Here is a 19,913-nt window from a genome sequence, read left to right as displayed (position 1 = left end):
GGGAGAGTGTATGCCTTAGCAATGTCTGTGGTGATCTAGCAGGTTTCAAAGCCATTGTAAACATTTTCGATGAGGGGTACATTCAGTCTTTGGTCCTAACCACATAGACATCATCTACCTATGAAGTCCTTATGCTCCAGATTATGAGAAAGGAGAGGAATTTTGGCTATTCAAGTAATCTCAGTAAACTGGCAAGCTTCATTGGTGTTAGTTTCCAGGAGTGATGAATTCTATTAACTTTAATTCTCATAGGTTTTCAACCTTTAAAAAAGGGAAAAGAAAGAAAGAAAAAAACCCAACCAAACCAACAAAAACCAAACAAACTAATCAAGCCAGACAAAAGAAAATGTTGGTTGTTGCCACTGCAAGTAAAAATACCCTTGCTGTCTATTTTTATTGGTGAATGTAAGCACTGATCAAGGAATAATTCCTGCTGTAATAACATCCTTGCACGTATGTTGCATGTGTAGCCTGTAGAGCTCGTAGTGTCTGAGGCAAGATGGGCAAAGGATGCCAAGATGTAATTTTAATCACTCTTTTATCAGTACTTTACTGATGCGTGAAGAGCCTGTGACCTCTAATAGAGACAGCTTGTGGTATAAGTGAATATACCAGAATCCAGATCTCCCAGTGCAATGCATTAAGCTCAAAACCATCTTTTTAATCTGTGCCTTAGTAGCTGACCACAGAGAGACCCGCAGGTTTTTCATTCCAGTGTTACAAAGGCCAGGGCCAAGGCACGCCAAGCAGGCTGGGCATCTTAGACCTCTGGCTTCAATCCGTACTATGGGAGGAGGGCCAGGGGGAACACCCCAGGCTTGCTGAGTGAGGGTTTCAAGTCTGCTGCGGTCCTTGCTGTGTTGGAAAGCTTTTCTTATCCCCTGAATTCAGTGAGCCTGCCAGGCAGCCCAGGCCATTCTGTTTCAGCAGCAGCTATGCAATGCAGCTCGAGCCGTGCTCCTGGGGCTTCTAGTGAGGGCTTCCCGTGTCACTTCTGCATGGGTGAATGAAGCAGGGCTTGGGTAAAAATTCACTGATGCAGAGTGTGCAGAGAGTGCGGCTTTCAGTCTGCTTTTGCCCCTCGGTCCAGATTGTTCCAATATCCTGCAACTGCCGCTGAGTTAAGTGGAAAAGCTGAGATCAAAGTAGATGTGATGCTTTGGGTCCTAAAAGTCATTCTGACTTCCTCAACAGTAAGACACTGAAGAGTAGGGGGGAAAAAAATCTGTGCTGCTTCCATCTTACATGGTCAGCCATATCCCAGCCATATTACTGGCAAAATAAACACTGACTTGCACAGTGATGCCTTCATCCACTAAGCCCAGGTTTAGTTGCCATAGTAACTCGTCCTGGAGATGAATGTGATATCCTCGACAGCAGGGAAAAAGACTTTGATTCCACAGATACCAGTCCTGAGGCTCAGACCTGGCCACAGAGACGTGACTGCACTTCTTTGTTCATTTCCTTGGCACAGCCTGAGTAATTGGTGGCATGTTGTTCAGCTGTGATACAGAAATGTGGTGGTGTATCATCGTTGCAACCCAGGACTTAGCTGTGTTCAAATGAAGGATACACTGAAATCATCACAGGCAAAATGAATCCCATGAGGGCAGCAAATTTCCAACCTAAAGATGCTGGAACTGATGGTGGGCAGTTTTCGTGTGCTAGCAGTGTCGCTATAAACTTACTATAAACTGGCTTGTAATAGCTTCCTAGCTGCCAGCTGAAATCCTCTCTGAAAGATCAGTGGGTTCAGATGTAAACCAACAGGAAAGTACACACCATTAATTACAGAGCATTTCATTGGCTTTTGGTTTAGTGCTACTGGAACCAGAGTAGACAATACTAGAAGTGTATAGATAAACGTATAAAGTCACCACTGGTTCAATAGCAAAAGTTACTTTCCTGATTAAACAAACAAAAAAAAAAAATTGCATACAGATAGCCAGTGCCATCCCATTAGTGATGGGGTGGGAGTACAAAAAAAAAATGTTTAATTAGCCCTAAAATGAAACACTGTTAATAAAGCCAACTGCTAATAATAGGCCAACTGCTAATAATAACTCCATACTTAGATCGCATCAGATAAGCAATACACTTGAGGATCTAAACTAGAGCAGGGAATTCACGGGAGAGTCCCATGGGAATAGAGCTGCAGCCTGCCAAAGAGGCACTGAGAACTAGAAGCACGCAGCTCCTGGGGTCAAAAATGACCAGGCAATGCATCTTCTCCAAGCTGTCTCCTCTGTGGAGAACCTGCAAGCTCGGTATTATAATTAATTTAAAACTGTAGAGTGAGTAGTGATGCAGAAACAACTGAAGTAATTCAGTTACAGTGTGTTGGCTCACCATTGGGTGCAATATATAGGGCAGAGGGAGGCTGCCAGGAGTAGAAAATCCCTTTATCTGCAGCTTACTAAGTTGTCAGTTGAATACATGGGATGGAATGTGAGATCAGTTCTAAAAATTAAGATTTTTATTATTTTTGGTGGCAGTAAAGAAGATGCTGACTGGCTCAGGTGTTAGTGTAGATGAGAAATAAGCCCTTCCATGGAAATCTATGAATATTATTTTGCTTTGAGAAACAGTTTCTACTTGCCCATTTGTGATCCTTTATTAAAAATAATACAATTCATTTAGTAAAAACAGACCAGCAGAATAGTGGCTTTAGAGTATACCAGCAGCCTCATTTTGCCCAGAGGCCTTCTCCACAGGAACCACTGAATAAGCATTAGAAACGTAAATAGGAATGAGTTGGATGACTGGAAACAACGTAAAGCTCTACACGTGTGTGCCCAGGAACACCTTTCATGCAGTAGGTGCCTCTGAAAGACAACTTTCAGGGTTTCTTGTAGGGACTGGATTTCATAGTTTCTTTCCCCGGTTCTTTTCAAAGGCAGGAGGAGGTTCTGATTTTGCCACAAGAGCAGTGTAGCATGCTTAGCTCCATGCTGGTGCGATGACATTGAAAAAGGCCCTTGAATGAAATAACTGAGAACAGCCAGTGTCGAAGTCCTGCCAGAGCAGGGCTGTACGCACGGTTGTGCTGCTGAGACGTCGGCCCTCGGAGAAGCTGGGGTGGCTGACAGTCTGCTAAAGCCCTTAGCAGAACTTTGGGAGGGTTCTTCATTGTTCCTGCAGGAAATGCCCAAGCACACTCCTGTAGGAAATCACTTTAACCCAACCTTTGTGCAATACTTCACCAAGGCGAGTTCTCGCACCTTTTATTGGCTTGAGGAAGCTGAAGTTCCCCCAAGTGATGAACAAACGAATGCGTCTGAGCAGCCGCTTTAACCACGGCATACACGATGAGGCTGCGTTGTCACAGGAAGAGCCACGGGCAGGGAGAGTGCATTCCCTCTTAATGTTGGCTTTGTTTGGCTGAAAGAAATATGATCCAGTGTTTCTGTTCTGTCACAATGCTTCTGTGGACAGCCTGATGTTTGCACTGAAAAATATGAAAAAAAAAAAAAACCCAGAGTGGCAGGACTGTTGAGTGGCAGTAGATGGAAAAGGAAGACAGAGGTAATTTTCATTGGCTTTACCCCCTCCCCAGTTTGTTGCTTGTTTTCGTGTTGGTAGCGATGCTATGTAGGTGTTGGGGCATTTTTGAAACATCTCTCTGGTATTACGGGTGGGAGGCAGCCAGGGGTTTTTTCCATTGACGTTGCTCAAGTTTGCTCCTTTCACATCTGAGTTTTATGGTGATGGATATGTCATCGCTGGGACCTGTTTTAATGCCAGCTAAACATTATATAATGGTTTGTTTCACTATCCCCAGCCTGCCTTAATTCATAAAATTAAGGAAATCATTTAAAGGCTTTGCACTATAGTTCCATGATTATTGCCAGTGCAGTGAGGTGTTTGTTCACCTGGTTTCTAAAGAAACATTGAGAAATTAGTCTGCGTGGGACTAAGGGAGAGTAATTCAGTTTGTAATAAGTAAAACCAAGGTGCCAGGGCTGAATGTGTTAAAAGTTGTCAGTAATTATAATGGCTGTAAGTTCCAGTACTTCACTTAGAGAGGAGAAACATTTTTTTTAATCTTTTTATAATCACTTCTTCTTTCACTTCTTAGCAATTAAGAAAAGGTAAATAAACAAAACTGGTTTGAAGCTCACCAGACTTAAGCATTGCTTTTCCTTGACTTCTTTAAATATATGCATTTAGTTACCATAGTAAACAAGTACCCATCTAGACTGATTCCGTAGTTCTAGGATTTACTTTTTTTTATTCTCAGCTATTTTGTGACACACCTAATTAAAATTTACTGCTTGGATCCCCTTTGACTGTAATAAAACCCTGCCTTATTCTTTCTGTCAGTTTAATCCCTCTTTCTTTTCCATTGACACATTTTTAATACCTCTCCAGACAGGCCAGACACTTCTGCTTCATCTGTACCGAATCCACAATGCTTAACACCTTTTGACAAAATGGATACATCCTCCCTGTGGCTTGGAATTGATACATGCTGTCAAAAAGGGTTTTCCAAACGGTCTCTCTTTGTCACCTTTACCAGATTTTTATCCTCTGTTGTAGAAATGTGCAGTTTAATGCTGTGTTTCAAATAATTTTTGGCTGAAAAAGTGTGTAATGGAATCAGGGTGTCCCCTGAATACTCCTAACAGTAGGAGATGCCTCTTTGTTTTGAAAACCAGAATCCCAATAGACCCATGACAGCAGTGAAATTACACTTTTTACCTTGTTCACTAAAGTGTTTCTTTCTCTGTATGATTAAATGAGAGTAACCAACAATAGCTTCCTCTAAAATGTATGAGTTTCCCTCTGTTTGTTTCTCATAAGAAACTCAGAAAGGATGCTGTGCAATTCTCAGCTGATGGTGTTCTCCACAAAAGAAAAAAAAAAAAAACAAAAGAAAAACAAACCCTGCATGATTCAAGGAGAGGTGGCTGTTTTATCCGTATTAAAAATGCAAAAGCAATTGATATATTGATATTTTCCTTAAGCCAGTGTTGTTGCTACATCCTCAGTACGACAGCAGGAGTACAACACAGTGGCAGATTTTTACCCTTTTATTGCTTCATTCACCGCATACTTTAGAAGGGGATGTAAACTAAAGCACCAAATACAGTTCTGAAGTATTGAATCTGAATATAGGAAATAACCATATACTTAAGATTCTGCATGAATTTATGTGATCATGGACCACGCAGTTATGTCAATCCAAAAGATAAATGTAGTATTTTCTGTAGATTTACATGCAGCCTTTTAAGCTCCTGGTGTTTCTTTTCGTTTGCGTGTGACTGAGTGGACGTAGCCTGCTGCAGGGTTTGCTGTGACTGCCAGTCCTGCCTTACGCACCGAGGCGCTGGTACGTCTCTTACTCCACATTTAGTTGTTCAGGGCACGGCTCCTCTGGACCAGAAAAACTCAGTGAAGTGGCCAGAAGAGAGATACAAAATCAGATTCTTGTTTCTTCCATTTTAGGCTATTTCAGCTGTGTTTTGGGGACTTTTTTTCCCCAATATATTCCTATTTTCTGTGAATATTTACCAGCTCCCAATTAGTGAACATACTTTCTTTGCTGTGCAGAGTGAAACACGAGGGCAAGTACAATCCTGTAGTTTGCGTGGATGGGGTGTTAGGTAGCTGGGTTCAAAAGAGGAGAGAGGACTCAGGGAAATCTGTAGTTTGTTTTTAGAAGGGATCAAAATAAGTGACTTAATGGCCTGTGTGGCCTCAAGACTTGAGAACAGTTTCTCCTGTTTCTTTGCTCGCTGTGGATGATGCTGCATAGAGAGGGCATCAGAGCCATAGAGCTTGGAGGGGCATGCACCAAGGGGGCTGCCAAAAAACCTTTTGCTTTAATTACTACTTCATTGGTGATATAAACTAATGATTGGTATGGGTGTGAAGCAACTTTGTCATCAGGGAATATTTGGTTAGTGTTGACATACTTGTTCCCTGCAACAAGAATCACGCGGCTGCCTTTGGCAGGCTTGCCTTGTGGCTCTGCTATACTGTGTTTCACCAGTGTGGCTGAAATTAAAATGTCACTATTAAACATGGCAGAATCAGATGTTCTCTGGGCGCTGAATCTCTTTGAGTTCTTGCTTCCTGTGTAGCTATTTCTGACAGTTTAATAGGACAGCTGTATTCTGGTATAAAATAATACATTCGTATTTCCACAATGCATGGGGAGCTAAATGCTTCAGAGCACTATTTCATTGCATACATGCATCTTTCATGCATGGTAGAAGCAGTAATGTTCGCGTAACGTGATGTTGCTTGTTATTCCGTTAGGAAGCGTAAAGTCAAAATTAATTGTCCTGCCAGACCATATAGGGCAGGTCTCTAAAAGCAGTTGCTGGGCTGTTTGTGGCTGCCGTGGCAGCCAGGCTCCCTCCCTGTGAGCAGTTATTGACTTGGGGCTATTGAGTTCAGGGCTCTGGAGGTTGCTCAGTGGGAAAAGCCTTCAGTCGGTGCTTGGCAGGTCTGTCACTGCGAGGTCACGGAAAGGGCAGTTCAGTCTCCAAACCCAATTAGGGCCTGATCCGGCATCTCTTCAATCACGGGAAAATCCCACCGAGCAGGGTGGCTCCTGAGCCGGGCTTTTGCACCCAGCCTCTCCAGTGAAACAGCCGACGAATGTGTCCGGTTTTGTCACTTAGGCTGTCAGAAATACCCTTTGTGGTGATGAAACTGCTAAGCAGCTGGTGTGGAAAGGTAAAGAGCCTGGTAAGAGGATAATGAGCCCACCGAAGCTGAATTCAGACCAGTGACCTGTATATGTACGTCTGTGTCTGTCCCTCCCGTTACTCATATCTAGAGCTGTCTAATTCCTCGGATCAAATCATTTGACTCTTCTGAGCAGCTGTAACTTTCAAGTTGAATAAAGTCCAACGGCTGAAAACATTAATGAAAAACATAAAACTGGGGCTCTGTTTTATCAGGTATCAACAACATTGCTTTACTCCCCCCCCCCCGCCCCCGATATTTTTTTGTGCTGGGTTGTGCTTTCATCCCAGGTGGCTGCAATTTCTAGTGAAAATAAGTTGAGCCATGAAAGGTTGACCCACTCGCCTCTGAATTGCTTTTTATATGATGTGAGTCCCTCAGGGCCCAATTCTACCCGTAGAAGTGAGAATGATAGCTATCAACGGATATAGGAAATATGTCAGTGTGCACAAAGAAAAAGGTGAACCCGAGACTGGTCTGAGTGGTCTTTAAAATATGGATTTCCTGTGAAATGGTGATTAAAGGGGAAGCAAAGGATAATTAAAAAATTAGCCTGACGTGCTAGCAGTTATATCAATGCGTGGGTTTTTATACTAGCTCTTTCAGACAAGCATAGGATCAGTAGATTCCTTATGACTCTCTTAAAACTAGTGTGTAAAATTTGGTTAGTGTCTGATCAGCTCCTTTGATCAGTGTGGTCTAGACTGTTGCCAGAGTACTTACTCTGTACTAAACCCACAGTCCCCTTAAATGGAGGCCTACTCAAATGAGTCAAATTACATATGAAAAGCTTATAAAAGCTGTCCACTGTCTTTGAGTAAATGAGTCTGGTTCAAAGCTGAATACCTTGGGAATTGCAGAAATAAAAGCAAAGGTGTTGCAGAAAAGTGGTGGTGAAGTTCTTAATTCAGTTTTTAAATGACTGTCTCAGAAACCCGAAAGAAAAATTTTCAGCAAATCTTTATTATTTTTAATTGGACCAGCATTTTTGTAAGCCTGTAACGTATTCAGATCCCATAAAGGGGAAAAATATTCCATCAAAAATTCCGCATAAACTTCTCTTAAGAAATTAATGAGTTACAACCACCCTGTCTGTCTCATTTCAAGCACACAATATTTTTTTTAAGTATAGCAGTGGAGGGCCAGCGGGACCCTTCAGTATGTAGGTTGTACTCTTGCCATCTCTAATTTCTACACAGGATTATTTGCAAGGGAGTACTGGAAGTCCAAGAGCAGTAAATTTGTTGTCTGTCAAAGCAGAGCTGTTTTCCCCTCATCACTAAAGCCTTTTCCCACCTCTCCCATTGTAGCGCTGTCCTGTACCTGTCCTTTGCCACATGAATCTCAAATGTGAACAGTTCCTTTCCTCTTTGATAATGCTCCTTCCTTTTGCATACTAGCAACAGCAGATGATCATTTGGAGACAATTTTAGTCCAGTATCATACCCAGAAGGTTTGTAAAAGCTTATCCAGTGACACTAATTTTACAAAGCTGGTTTGTACCCGGGCTGGTTTTTTCAAGATGCCTGTGTTTTTTGAATTTGGAGGTTAACTTTTCAGTCTTCTTGTGCCTACCGTATGTGTTGGTTCCCTTGCAGTGCCATCAGAACACCTGGCATAGAAGCAATGCCAGCAAATTGATCAAATTATCAAGAGAAGTAAGCTAGCATGTAAATATCACATCAACAGGATGAAAAGATTACAGAAAGGAGACCATTTAAAACATAGAGAAACTGGAATCCAAGTGACAGTTGTTTGTTTTATCTACACCAAGTTCTGTGCAAATTCAAGAGGAGAGCTGGTACACTGCTACTATCCAAACACTGAATTAATCTGCTGATGGTTGAGAAACAGCTCCAAAACAGGCATTAAAATCTTTGGGATGATACATAGTTCATCCAGCTCTTCGAAAGCGCCAAGCGTTACTATACTTACAGAGCTGCGTAAATAATGGGAAGATAGAAGAACATGGTTCTGTGAGTGAATACATGACCACAGAATGCGGTAGGAATAAAGGGGAAATCCTTCCCTCTTGTGACTGTGTATCAGCCAGTGGCATTACACCAGGGAAGAATTGGACCGTATTTTGTATGCAGCATAGCAGATTGTTAAGAGGCAACAGGCAGGTGTTTGAGAGCATTTCCTCTCTGCTGTTTGCAGAAGTGCTTATGAAATCTCCTGGCTGATCTATAGTCATTCCATTACCTGTTGTCTTTCAGCAGGTAACTAGTTAAATTTGTGTTAAACAGGATTTGCTTTGCCATTTCCATTTGCTGTTGGAGTAGAAATGTTCTGACATGACATATGACCAATCAATAACTGGAAAGTGCTTGCATGAGTCATTTGAAGCCAGTAGTTTAGACAGTGTCAGCCACAACTGGGATTAAAACCTGCAAAGAGTTGTTCTACAATCAGTGATTCTGCAGCACCTCCTCTGGGTGTCTGCATTTCACTTAATAAGGATACCCTGTAGACATCAACTGAAATAACTCTTGCCTTTGTTGCTTGGATGTTTTTGTGAGCTGTGAAATGAACTTGGCATATACAAATATACTTTGTTATCCAGCCTAAAGGATGCAGGGCAGGAATTATTATCCTGTTTTGCTGACAACTTCAGTAGAAAAGAAATGGCTTTATTTTACTGTGACTCTGAAGAGAATAAGAGTGACTGTACCCTATGGTTTTCTGGGTATTTTTTACTTTTTTTTTTCTGTACTGATGATGTTTTATTATTATTACAGAGCTATAATAATCCGAAATGGCGAAGTCATTCCAATGTCTTCAGAATTCACTCCAGAGACCGAACGTCAGCGACTTCAGTATCTGGTAAGAGACCTGAGGACCAAATCAGGTGCTGCTGATGACACGCATTGCCTGGTAACATCTAAGGTTCAGACACATGCCGCTGAGGTACTGCAGCTCAGTGAAGGACCACGCGTCTGCTGAACACCCGTGACTGACCATGTATGTCTTTTAGCCATTGGCAAATGTGGAGAAAAGCCTGGTGATGCAAATCCTGATGAAAGGAGTCTTATCTCTTCTGTGAATGCCATCAATTAGCATGGCTGTGCTTGTGTACTGTTCAGCCGCAGACCTTCAGCAGCTCATTGGTGTTGGATAATGAGAGCTCAGACATAAAGCTAACAAGCCACAAAAATATTTCAATCCATTCCAGTGTTTACTGTGTGACAGCATAAAATACCACAGACTGCTTTTTGTGTGCATGTGAACAATATTGCAGGGTTTTGTTCATTTGCTCTAATAGTATGTCAATAGTATCTCGATCAGGGAAAAGATACCCAACTGAGAGGTAATCTCAGTGAGCATTGGTAGCTGCTAGATAGGATGGGTGAATAAAGGCTAGTTTTATTTAGTGTAGCAGCACCCATAAAGCTGGGACAGGGTGACTAGCTGAGGAGATGTGGGATGCTTTATACACCAAGTTGCATGGGCTGATAAGCTGCCCAAGAAACAAAAGTCAAAATGCATGGTGTTATTTTTCGTGCAGACAATCCTGTTACTTTTTAAGTTTTTCATCAATGGCCAGACCAGTTGATTGAAGTTGGTTGACCATTTGTCAAAACTTCGTTCCTAACATGGCTGAGAGATTTATTTTGTGCTTCTTCTGGTGTCCTGCTTTTTCCTCTTAGATATTTAAGCTTAAGCCAAGGCAGGCTCACTGTCAGCTTTGCCTGACATGAGGTGGACAGGCCAAGGCTGGTGGCATTCCCTGCTCTTAAGGTGTCTCTTATCTTCGGCCTGGCCCAAGCACTGTGGTTTGAACCTAGGCAGAATGCCGGTGGTTGAAGGCAGGGATGGGTGGAAGGTTTTAAAGAAAAATTGCAAATGTTTCCACAATTGTCACATTTGATTTTCAGTCAGGTTTGCTGGCTTGAAGCTGAAATTTCAGAGGAAATACTGTTTGGGGAGCATTCTTATTCAGTGAACCAAATGGAAAAGAGGCCTAATAAATATTTACAGTTCAGTTACATTTAAAATAATTTGTTTGCCTTTAAAATAAAAGGTATCTTTAGTATCTAGGGAGTCTGCTACTTCTGTAGGAAATATGAGATAAAGCATTGCCTACAAGGGATTTTTTTCTCTTTTGATGTCCTTTGTGGCTTATATTTGAAAACAGCAGCTGACCTGAAAAGCATTTCTGCTGTTTCCTTTAGAAAATTCCTTTACCTTTGTTTATTTTAATTCTATATGTAACAAATATGCCAGGGCTATGGGTTGTCGTGTTCAAAGAAAATACATGCAAGACAGCAAAAGCGTGAAACAAAATTAAAGATGATTTCAAACATCATTCTGTAAGTAACACTTTTACTCTAGTGTTGGGTTTTTTAAAGAAAAAAAAAAGTCAACCCCAAATTTCTTACAAGGTTGGCATAAACACTTGCACTCCAAAGGTTGCATGTATCTTGCTGATTAGATCCCAAATAATTCTCCTTACTCACCTTGGCTGTCCCCAGGTTCTGCTATCAGTCTTTTGCACCACCACCACCTCTCTTCTACTGTTCTTATCTGAAAGTTACTTACTTTGGATTTATTTTCTTATATGCAGTTAAAGCTGAGTTTCTTTGTTTCAAACATGTTGCACTGCTCTTCCTCCACAATAGGCAGAAAGTCACTTAGTCATTTTAGCATGAATATTTTACTGGGTAAATGCAGAGATACTTTTCACTGTGGGGATGTTACTGCACAGGCAAAGGGAGGGTATGGATTTACAGCCTGCAGGCTCCTGAGCGTTGGCTCCCTGTGCAGTTGACGCTGTTGGCACAGTCAGGGCGAAGGAGCTTTCGTCTGCATTTAGTGCCTGTTGATTGCTTCAGCCACACAGGACGTTGGTATAGGTTAACTGACATCATCTGGGTTCACGTCCTCTTTTCTGGGCCCTAATTTCCATGTGCGAAGAAATCTGCGGGATAAGGAGTTGTTCAGGCCATGTGAGCATCTCCATATGAAGTCCTCCAGCTTGGTCATAGACAAAACTCTGCTTCAGCTAGTATTGGTTGAGTAACTGAGAGAGGAGGGGAAATAAATGTTTCCCCTATCCAGCTCCCATTTTAATGCAGGTTTTTTGCCATGTATCCAAGAATGGCCTTGGGCATAGGTCTCTGGCATGGCAACTTCAAAAGAACAAGTTGACCACCCAGTCATTCTGACTTTTGAGCAGCTCTGGGCATGGTCATCCCTCTGTCTGCATCTGCACCCCCTTTTTTTGCCGTGGGAGAACATCGTACACATAGCTGTAGATTTCAGGCAGGCTGTATGGCAGAGGCAGACTCTTGTGTCAGGGGACTTGTGAGAGTATTGCAGAAGGCAATCGATCCTTCAGTCAGAGAGCCGTTTTTAAGATGTAAGGCTTGAAAGCCTTGCACTAGTATTCCCTTAGTCCTTCAGCTTCTATAGAGGTTCAGTGCACCATACTGCTTGCCTTCCACTGGCAGGCCTTCATGAGCCTCCTTTTCTTTTGAATTTTTGTGTCTGTCTTTTCTTTTTAGCAGTGTGGCAGGAGAGCTTATACAGTGCCTACTCCAGGAAAGCCCTGGCTTCCTGTATCAGTGTATCTTGAAGGAGAGCAAAATCCAGCATTGACTGGGAACTGCTCTGGTACATTCAGCAGTTGTGCAGGCAACGACTGCCAGCGGCGAGTTTCCTTTCATCTTCTGAGGAGACTATTAATTTCAGTCATGATAGTCTAAATTGCAACAGTAAACAGCATAGATTTTGTTACTTATTCCCTTGGAAAACTTGTTTAAAATGAATGATGAATGAATGTATTGTAGATGGGTGTATTTCTATTAGTTATTAAAGTTGCACTTTGAAGATGTCACGTGAGGTCAGCGTGGTGTCACTGCATGCTGTGTCCATGTGTGTAACCAGGCAGTGCCCCAGAAGTTCACAGTTCAGACCAAAGATGGTGCACTGCTGCTACCAGGGCAGGCTTTACTACTACTAGAGACTGGGTGGCCATCAGTGACAGCGAGCCATGGATGTTCTTTATGTTTGGCACCATTCAAAGAAAGGTTCATGAGCCCGGACAGGTATTGGTTCAAAGAGGACCTATTCTTTATTTCATTGTTCAGGTGAGGATTAAGTGATACTAACTTATTTGCTGAAGGATGCTTGGGGAACCCCAGCCTGAAGAGGAAATGAACCTAGATTTCCTAAATGTCAGTTCAGTGCTTCAATTGCAAGTCAGGTGCGTCTTAATTCTCTCACACTTTGTGGCTCCCTGCATCACCCAGCGTAGGACTGCTTTGGCCATCTGACATTTGCACGATGCTGTGGTAAGAGATGTATGGTTTTATGGAAAGTGTCCTGGCCTTTCATAAGAGGTGTGACCAATCCAGGGATGGATTTGGCTCCCACTTCCCTCTTTCCTTCTACCACCACCTCCTTTAGTTTTAAGCTCTGTTTGGCTTAAACATATGTGTCCATATGATAACGGCTGAGTAATTTGCAAAACTTACAGATGCATTGTGCTGTTCATGAGCGGTAGTCCCCTATAGTAGAATATCCTATTGGAGAGAATGGCACAATATGATAAGAGGATTAAGTTGTAAGATATATTTGACGTAGGGGAAAACAGCAATTCTGAAAATAACACAGAATACGGTGAAACCGCTAGTGCTGGTGATGTCCCAGAGCAGTGCGTACTGCAAGAGCTGGAAAAGGCATCAGCAGGCCTTATCAAGGTACAATAAGATACATGCAGTGTTCTCCACTGCCTAATTAACTGACACACTAGTGTGTAAGTCTAGGTTAATCTTAATTTCATGTCTGCTTTGCTGATCACCAGGAAACACAGCAGGAAGTAAATGGCCTTTTGAAAGAAACGTGACTAATATTTCCTTGAGCAGACTCCATTTTAAACAACTAATGTTGAATATATTACATCCAGCACAAAATATACACCATAAAATGGCAGAGTACCAAAAACACACGATGCAGACTATGCCAGATTTATGCCAAAAACTGTAATAGCTTCTGAAAGAAAAATGTTGGAAAATATTCCAGTTCTGTAACACAGAATAACAATGTTGTCTGAACATACCTCGTAAGGATATAGAAAGTGTTTGATAGTCTCTCTTTTTATTAAATTTTAAGTTTTGTGAATTGTTTTTCTGATCTGAGGTTCTTGCAAATCAAGACTAAACAAATTAAAAAATGGAAAATTCGGTGGTGCCTCATGACAGATGAAATTCTGGTTGTCAGTTCACTTATTGTTTTTGTTTCTCATTTGATCACTTGAGGGGATTTTATGGTATCTGCTTGTATATCTACTTGAAAGATCTGTAGATTTTTAAAGCGTTGCTTTTTACTTATTTTCTGGTTCTGCTGCCCAGCACAGTTTGATTGGGGTGGAGAGGGAGAAGAGCCCTGCCTTGTAATAAATGGAGAACAGCTCTCAACAAACCCGACTGGAAGTCACAGCTGAGTTTTATAATAGAACATCCTTCTCTCTGTAGAACCACCAGAGCAGCATCAAAAATAACTGTTAAAAAAGAAAAGGGTAAATAGTATAGAAAAATTTAAAAAAAAAAAAAAATCCCCTTTTCTTCACATTAGAATTCAGTTCACAGGCACCAGAAGCTTCCAAATTGCTCTTTTCCCTCTGTTCCACTGACGCCAAAAATATTAGAATCAAGTTAAGATCCCTGGATTGTAAATCAACCATTGAGGCTTGGCTGCGGAAGAGAAATCTTATTTGAACATTAGCAGTCCACTGGTAACTCTGCCAGCTTTATTAATCTTATTTCACTTGTGACCTCAGACTTTCCATCTGAGTAAATCTTTATGAAATGCAGTCTCTCCCAATCGCTTTACCTTTTCAATAAAGGAAATTGTTGTTTTCAAGGGGAAAAATGCTAAAAGCCTGTAACTTTTTTCTTCTGGACCTGTGATCCAGTCTAATAAGTAATCTTCTAATCTAAAGGTTAAATAACTTCTTTTTGATGTCAGGTATGAGGTTTTTTTGCTTTAAAGAAGGCTTCTTGTTTTATAGGCAAGCGACAGTAGTCTTTAGCTAGAAGTGGTTTGTAATGATTTAATCAAGATAGGCTGTGCATTTTTAAAAGTGAACTGAATTGCACTTTCAAAGCAGACTGACTTCATTGTTTACAATATCATAGATGAGAAAGAATTAAAAAGTACCAAAATGAGTCCAGCTCTCTGCTGTCAGCCTGTAGCAATACATCAAATAAACCATAAGGGATGTTCCATCTTTTTTGTGACTGGAATGAAAATAAATAAAAATAAAAAGTTTACATGTGCTTTTAAATAAAGAATCCAGAGTTCTGGAAGTACGAAAAGCCTTGTCTGGACTAATACTGCTAGACCTCTCAAAAGTCACTATAGTGCTTCTCAACCATTTCTGTAATAAAGAACAGTGATTCAATTAGAGGGTCCTTGAAAACAATATTTGGGTGGGGGAAGGAACCTTGGCTGACTGTAGACTGCAGGAAAAAAATTTAATTCCCTTAACTGTATACGGAGAGAGAATTTGATGGAGCTTCTGTTCCAGGAAGGGATCACAATGTCAAGATCACACTTTGCGTGCTTGAAAGCTGCCTCTTGAAAGCAGAATCCAGTCTTGTTGGCTACCCACAGCAATCTCCCTCAGCCCCGTTTCGGCCGAGCTCGAGGTGTTTTCTGGAAGGATGTCTGGCGATGGGAACGGGGGCAAGCTGATGGAAGGTTAGCACTGTGATGTGCTGAGCCTGATCCAACTCCTATTAAATTGAGTGGGAGCAGGCTCGGCCCTTAAATGCAGGAAATATTTTATTGTGAACTATCTGCATGATAGCTGCCCGGTAGATCAATAAGGGCTTCCACTGCTTCCTGCCGCTCACCTTTGATGAGCGCTAGATTTATGACAAACCCATGAACTAAAGCCAGCTCATTTGGTCTGCCCTGACAGCAGCTGCTGCTGGAGATAAGACAGACTTTATTGCCTTAACTGGCTGGATAAGGAAAAAGAGTTATCTGCAGAAAGGTTAAGAAACGCAACTTTTTTCAGTACCCTCACCAATCTGACTGTGTCTTCACAAGAGCTTGTTCACAATGTGGCTTTGGTGAGGGAAGGGGCAAGGCTTGTTTATGCAAATAAAGAAAAATGAGTGAGGTTTATTTTGGAAAGAAGAAATACAGTGTGTTTAGGATTAACCTGTCGTGTCAGGTGATGTGTTTCAATCCAAACCAAAAATCTGTGTAGTAGACAAAGAGCCTTGCGATGCTCTTGAGTACGGTCAGCTCTGGAGAACATGAGCCTTGGGCATGGCTCTGGCAAAGGGACCTCCTGACATCGCAGAGCAGCACACCAGAAAGGACAGCAGCATCAGCATTCGAATGTTAACACCATCAAAAACATCAGTTGTTGTTGTGACACAAAATTGCAGCTGCTTTTCTTAAAGTCTATTTTGCATGAAGGACATTGTTTTGAAAAAAACAAGAATATAAAGTGCTCTGCAACTCTTGTTTATTTGCCATGTCATGTGTGATGGGGTGCAGCACACTGAGCAGGTAAAAGGGAACATTTTTTCGAGGCAGTGACAATTAAAGTGTGGTAGCAATATTAGGTTGTGTGCCTTGTTGGCTTAACTGAACTGGGAGTCAAAAAACTTGAGCTTCACTCCAGACACACCCTTCCAAGACTCTACTTGCTCTATGGCTTTGTCCTTTGATCGTTCCCTTCTCTCAGGTGGCTGACTTATGAAAGGAGATATTTTCTGTTTTATGAAGCCCTGCAGACTCCTTCAGGGTCAGTGCATGAGGCGTACATTAGAAATCCCAAATGTTGAGGAGCAGGGAAAACAACTGAAGGATTTTGAGGGCAGGAGGACTGATCTCTGCAAGGCTGCTGCCGGACACCAGGCAGTGTCAGAACTGGTGTATATGCACATAGTTTGCTGACAAGGAGCTCATCATCTTCCTTGTTTAAAAAGCGGGGGGGGGGGGGGGGGGGGGGGGGGGGAATGTGTGTGTGGGAAGGGAGCAGGAAGGGATGGTAATGCTGCCTCATTAAAAATAGATGATGTCTTGGTTGCTGATGTTCATGTGGTGTCTGTGGCTTGGTTTCTGCCCACAGGCTTACATGCAGCCCCACTTGCTAGGAAATGAGTTCACGCATTTAGAGTTTCCACGGAGGGTGCAGCGCAAGGAAGTTGGAAAGAGGATGCTCTACCGTGACTTCAACATGACTGGCTGGTAAGAATGTGTCCTTCTCAGCATGGGTTTAGCCTTCTCCCCAACCAATGTCTGCTTTGTACATGTCTTTGATTAGTGTAAACTGCATGAAACATGAGGTGTACGCCTGTGTACTAAATGGAAAGTTTTTTCCTTCTTTCAGATTTTTTTTTCTTTTAGAAGTTGACCTTTTAAATAAATTGACCTCCCTCCAGAGCCAGGACATCGGTTCATTTTAACATGTGGTCACTCAAAACATAAAGGGGAAGATGTGCCAGGGGATCTTCCTGAAAGCTAAACAACTTTCCTATCTTGGAAGTAGGTTTTTATAGAATCTGGATGAGTGGGCCATCGTATCTTTGCGTGCTGAGGAACGCTTGCAGAAGGGAAGAGCTGCCTCCCATACTGCAGTGCAGCCGACCCCTGATTTGGGTAATCCTTGAGAAATTGTTTTAGAGACCAGCCTATCTGAATAAAAGCCATAGCCAGCCTAAAATGGAAAGGCTTGAAGGAACAGCATTGACTTAATGAAGACAGGAAGAACGATGAGTTTTTTGTCTCTGGCTAAATGTTTTCATTGTTTTGTGTCGGTTCAAGAGGCTCCTTCTGAAGTGATTTCCACTCAGAGAAGCCCTAATCCTTGCTGTTGTGGGCTCCATGTGTGACCTGTAAAGGCAAAGGCCCTATATATGCAGATGGTCTTTACTGCCATGCTGTTTTGTGCGTTAGCATCTTTACCAAATGTCCTTTCGGGAAGGAAAAGAATGGAGGGGGTTAAAAAGCCTGAACTCTTGTAGGTTTGGATACTTGGATGCTCACAGGCAACTACAATTCCACATGCTTCTGATTTGTCCCATACTTTATAGACCATAAATATAATGATGTTTTGATGGTAGAATAATGATCTAAGTTTAATATTATCTGGAGTGCTTGTGCAGAACATGTTAATCTGGGAATAACCATCATTGTCATCTTGAACAGCTGCTAGTAGAATATGCAGTCTCACCCTGTGAATGATGACTTCACATTTTAAAAAGGCTACAGGCATGAGCAAAAGAATAGGAACAGAATGAGAACATTGGATCAACTGAGGACTTAAACAGCAAAACATTTGGAAGATCATGAGACACTCACCCAGTTTCTGCAAAGGGAGTTTACTTATTAAACTCCCGGATGTCTCTGAAGGCATCAGTAAAGAATGGCTTTGTGTAGACTTCCAAAAGCTCTTTTTCAAGATGTGAGATGCTATTGGGAAAATAAAAAAAACCCAACCAAACAAAAAAAACCAAACACAACACCCCCACCACCACCCCCCAAAAAAAACCTTATAATTTGAGGGAGAGCTACAGAAGTATCATAGGCCAAGAACTTCCTGAGAGGAGGGCAAGAGCAGAATTCTTTCGTTATGGTTGGAAGGCAAAGAGTGTTTCTCCAGGTTCATGGGAGCTGGTTTGCATTTCCCCAGTTGGTTAGTGGTTTGGGAAGGAAATGAGGTTAGAATGATTGAAGTTGCAGTATTGGCAGGTGACACTACAGCTCTTTTTCTAATTAACAAGAAGGGCCGTGAGGAACTGCAAAGAATTAAGTGATTTAGATGAATGGGCATCACAGTGATCAAATTTGGTGTTACTTGGTATAGTAAAGCATTAAAGAGGGAAAAATAACTATTTGTGCACACTAGAGGTTCCAAATTAACTTGAAAGCCATGTCAAAAAGCTCAGCGGAAGTTCTGCTTACTGTGATTTTTACAGTCAAAATCACCAGCGGAATGTTGGGATGCATACAGGGTTGGAATGGTTAAAAATTAAAGAGATAATTCTGTATATCAGTTTGTACCTCATTTCTGAATCTGTGCATAGCACTTTACCTTATTCAAAATGCTTATTGCATAGCTAATACTGTTTGGCATTAGAAGAAAGATAAATAAGAAGGAACACAAATTTTAAACGTAGAGCTTGGGTAAGTCTAAATGGATGGCAGATTTGATTCAATGTATTGTTTTTCAGTACTGGTGTGTGAACTCTGTTAAGTCTAGCATATGGCAGGCGAGAGGAGAGAGTTGATTTTCCTGTCGATTTTTCTGAATTTCCTAAAGTGTAGGACACATGTTGATCCAGTTACAGGTTCTAATATGGTCAATGCAAAAATTACCACCACTTTAGCACAAATATGCCTAGCTGTAAGCAGTTATTCCAGAATAAATACTTAAACCGTGACTTGAAAATTCAAGTCTGAATTCACCTCAGTGTTGTCCCAGAAAGAGGTGGCTTGTGCCAAGCAAAAGCATGTGGAGACTGTGATCAGGCTACCTCTCCCTGCTGTTCCTTTTGACTTCTGGCTGGAAATGGAAAATGGGGGCTACATTTTTGTCCTGAATAAAAGAACCAAAATCTTTTAGCTGCTCCATATCCCACAGCTAGTGCATCATTTACCTCTTTGTTTGCCTCAGGACAATAAAATGGTGAGGGAATTGCTCTATCGCCATACATTTATCTAAATCAGAGCCCTTCTAAATAAGGATCCATTTATTCTTGCAGGATGATTGCTCAAGGGAGTCTTGTTTTCCATCGAAGTGTGTGCAGTAGAGAAGCAGGAGAGAAGCAATCTGTTTCTATTATCCAAAAGTCTGAGTCAGTTTTAATGGTTGAGACTGTGGACAAGATGTTAGACTTCCAGCTTGGTGGGCCCTCAGAGGTGATGGTTTGAGGTGGCTGGTGTTCCACAGTGGTCATTTTTCACTGCAAGGGTTTCGCTTCTATTTCCTTCCCTTCTTAGTTTCTGGATTTAACTGATGTATCAGGGCACGGCAGCCAAGGACATGTCTGTTCTGCATTTATTTCTAAGGACAGTATCTATCATGGAGAATAAATTAGCATATATATTCCTTTTCTAGAAAACATCAGATGGAGCTTTGGCTAGCCAGATCTTGGTACGCTAAAACGCTACCAAACCTTTATCGCTTACAATGCAGAAGATGAATTGTCTGAACCTTTTTTTGGTCAGTGACTACACTGTGTGTT

At 41.7% G+C, this 19,913-nt stretch overlaps 1 protein-coding gene across 5 annotated transcripts in view; it reads left to right on the top strand.

Annotated features, from left to right (window-relative positions):
- PPM1H (protein phosphatase, Mg2+/Mn2+ dependent 1H) overlaps positions 1-19,913 on the top strand; it is a 149,360-nt gene that overhangs the window by 95,478 nt on the left and 33,969 nt on the right. For all 5 annotated transcript variants that reach the window (XR_008579806.1, XM_054846976.1, XM_054846943.1 and 2 more), the window contains exons 5-6: positions 9,441-9,525; positions 16,796-16,914. Coding sequence is in view for 4 of the 5 variants with exons in the window: in XM_054846976.1 (XP_054702951.1) it covers positions 9,441-9,525; positions 16,796-16,914 (204 nt within the window). In the remaining variant the exon portion in view is untranslated. The remainder of the gene's footprint in view (positions 1-9,440; positions 9,526-16,795; positions 16,915-19,913) is intronic.

This window comes from Grus americana, chromosome 1 (genome assembly GCF_028858705.1).
Source record: "Grus americana isolate bGruAme1 chromosome 1, bGruAme1.mat, whole genome shotgun sequence".
Classification (NCBI taxonomy): domain Eukaryota; kingdom Metazoa; phylum Chordata; class Aves; order Gruiformes; family Gruidae; genus Grus; species Grus americana.
The sequence above is the reverse complement of the archived record's forward strand: the minus strand, read 5'-3'. Positions and strand labels throughout refer to the sequence as shown.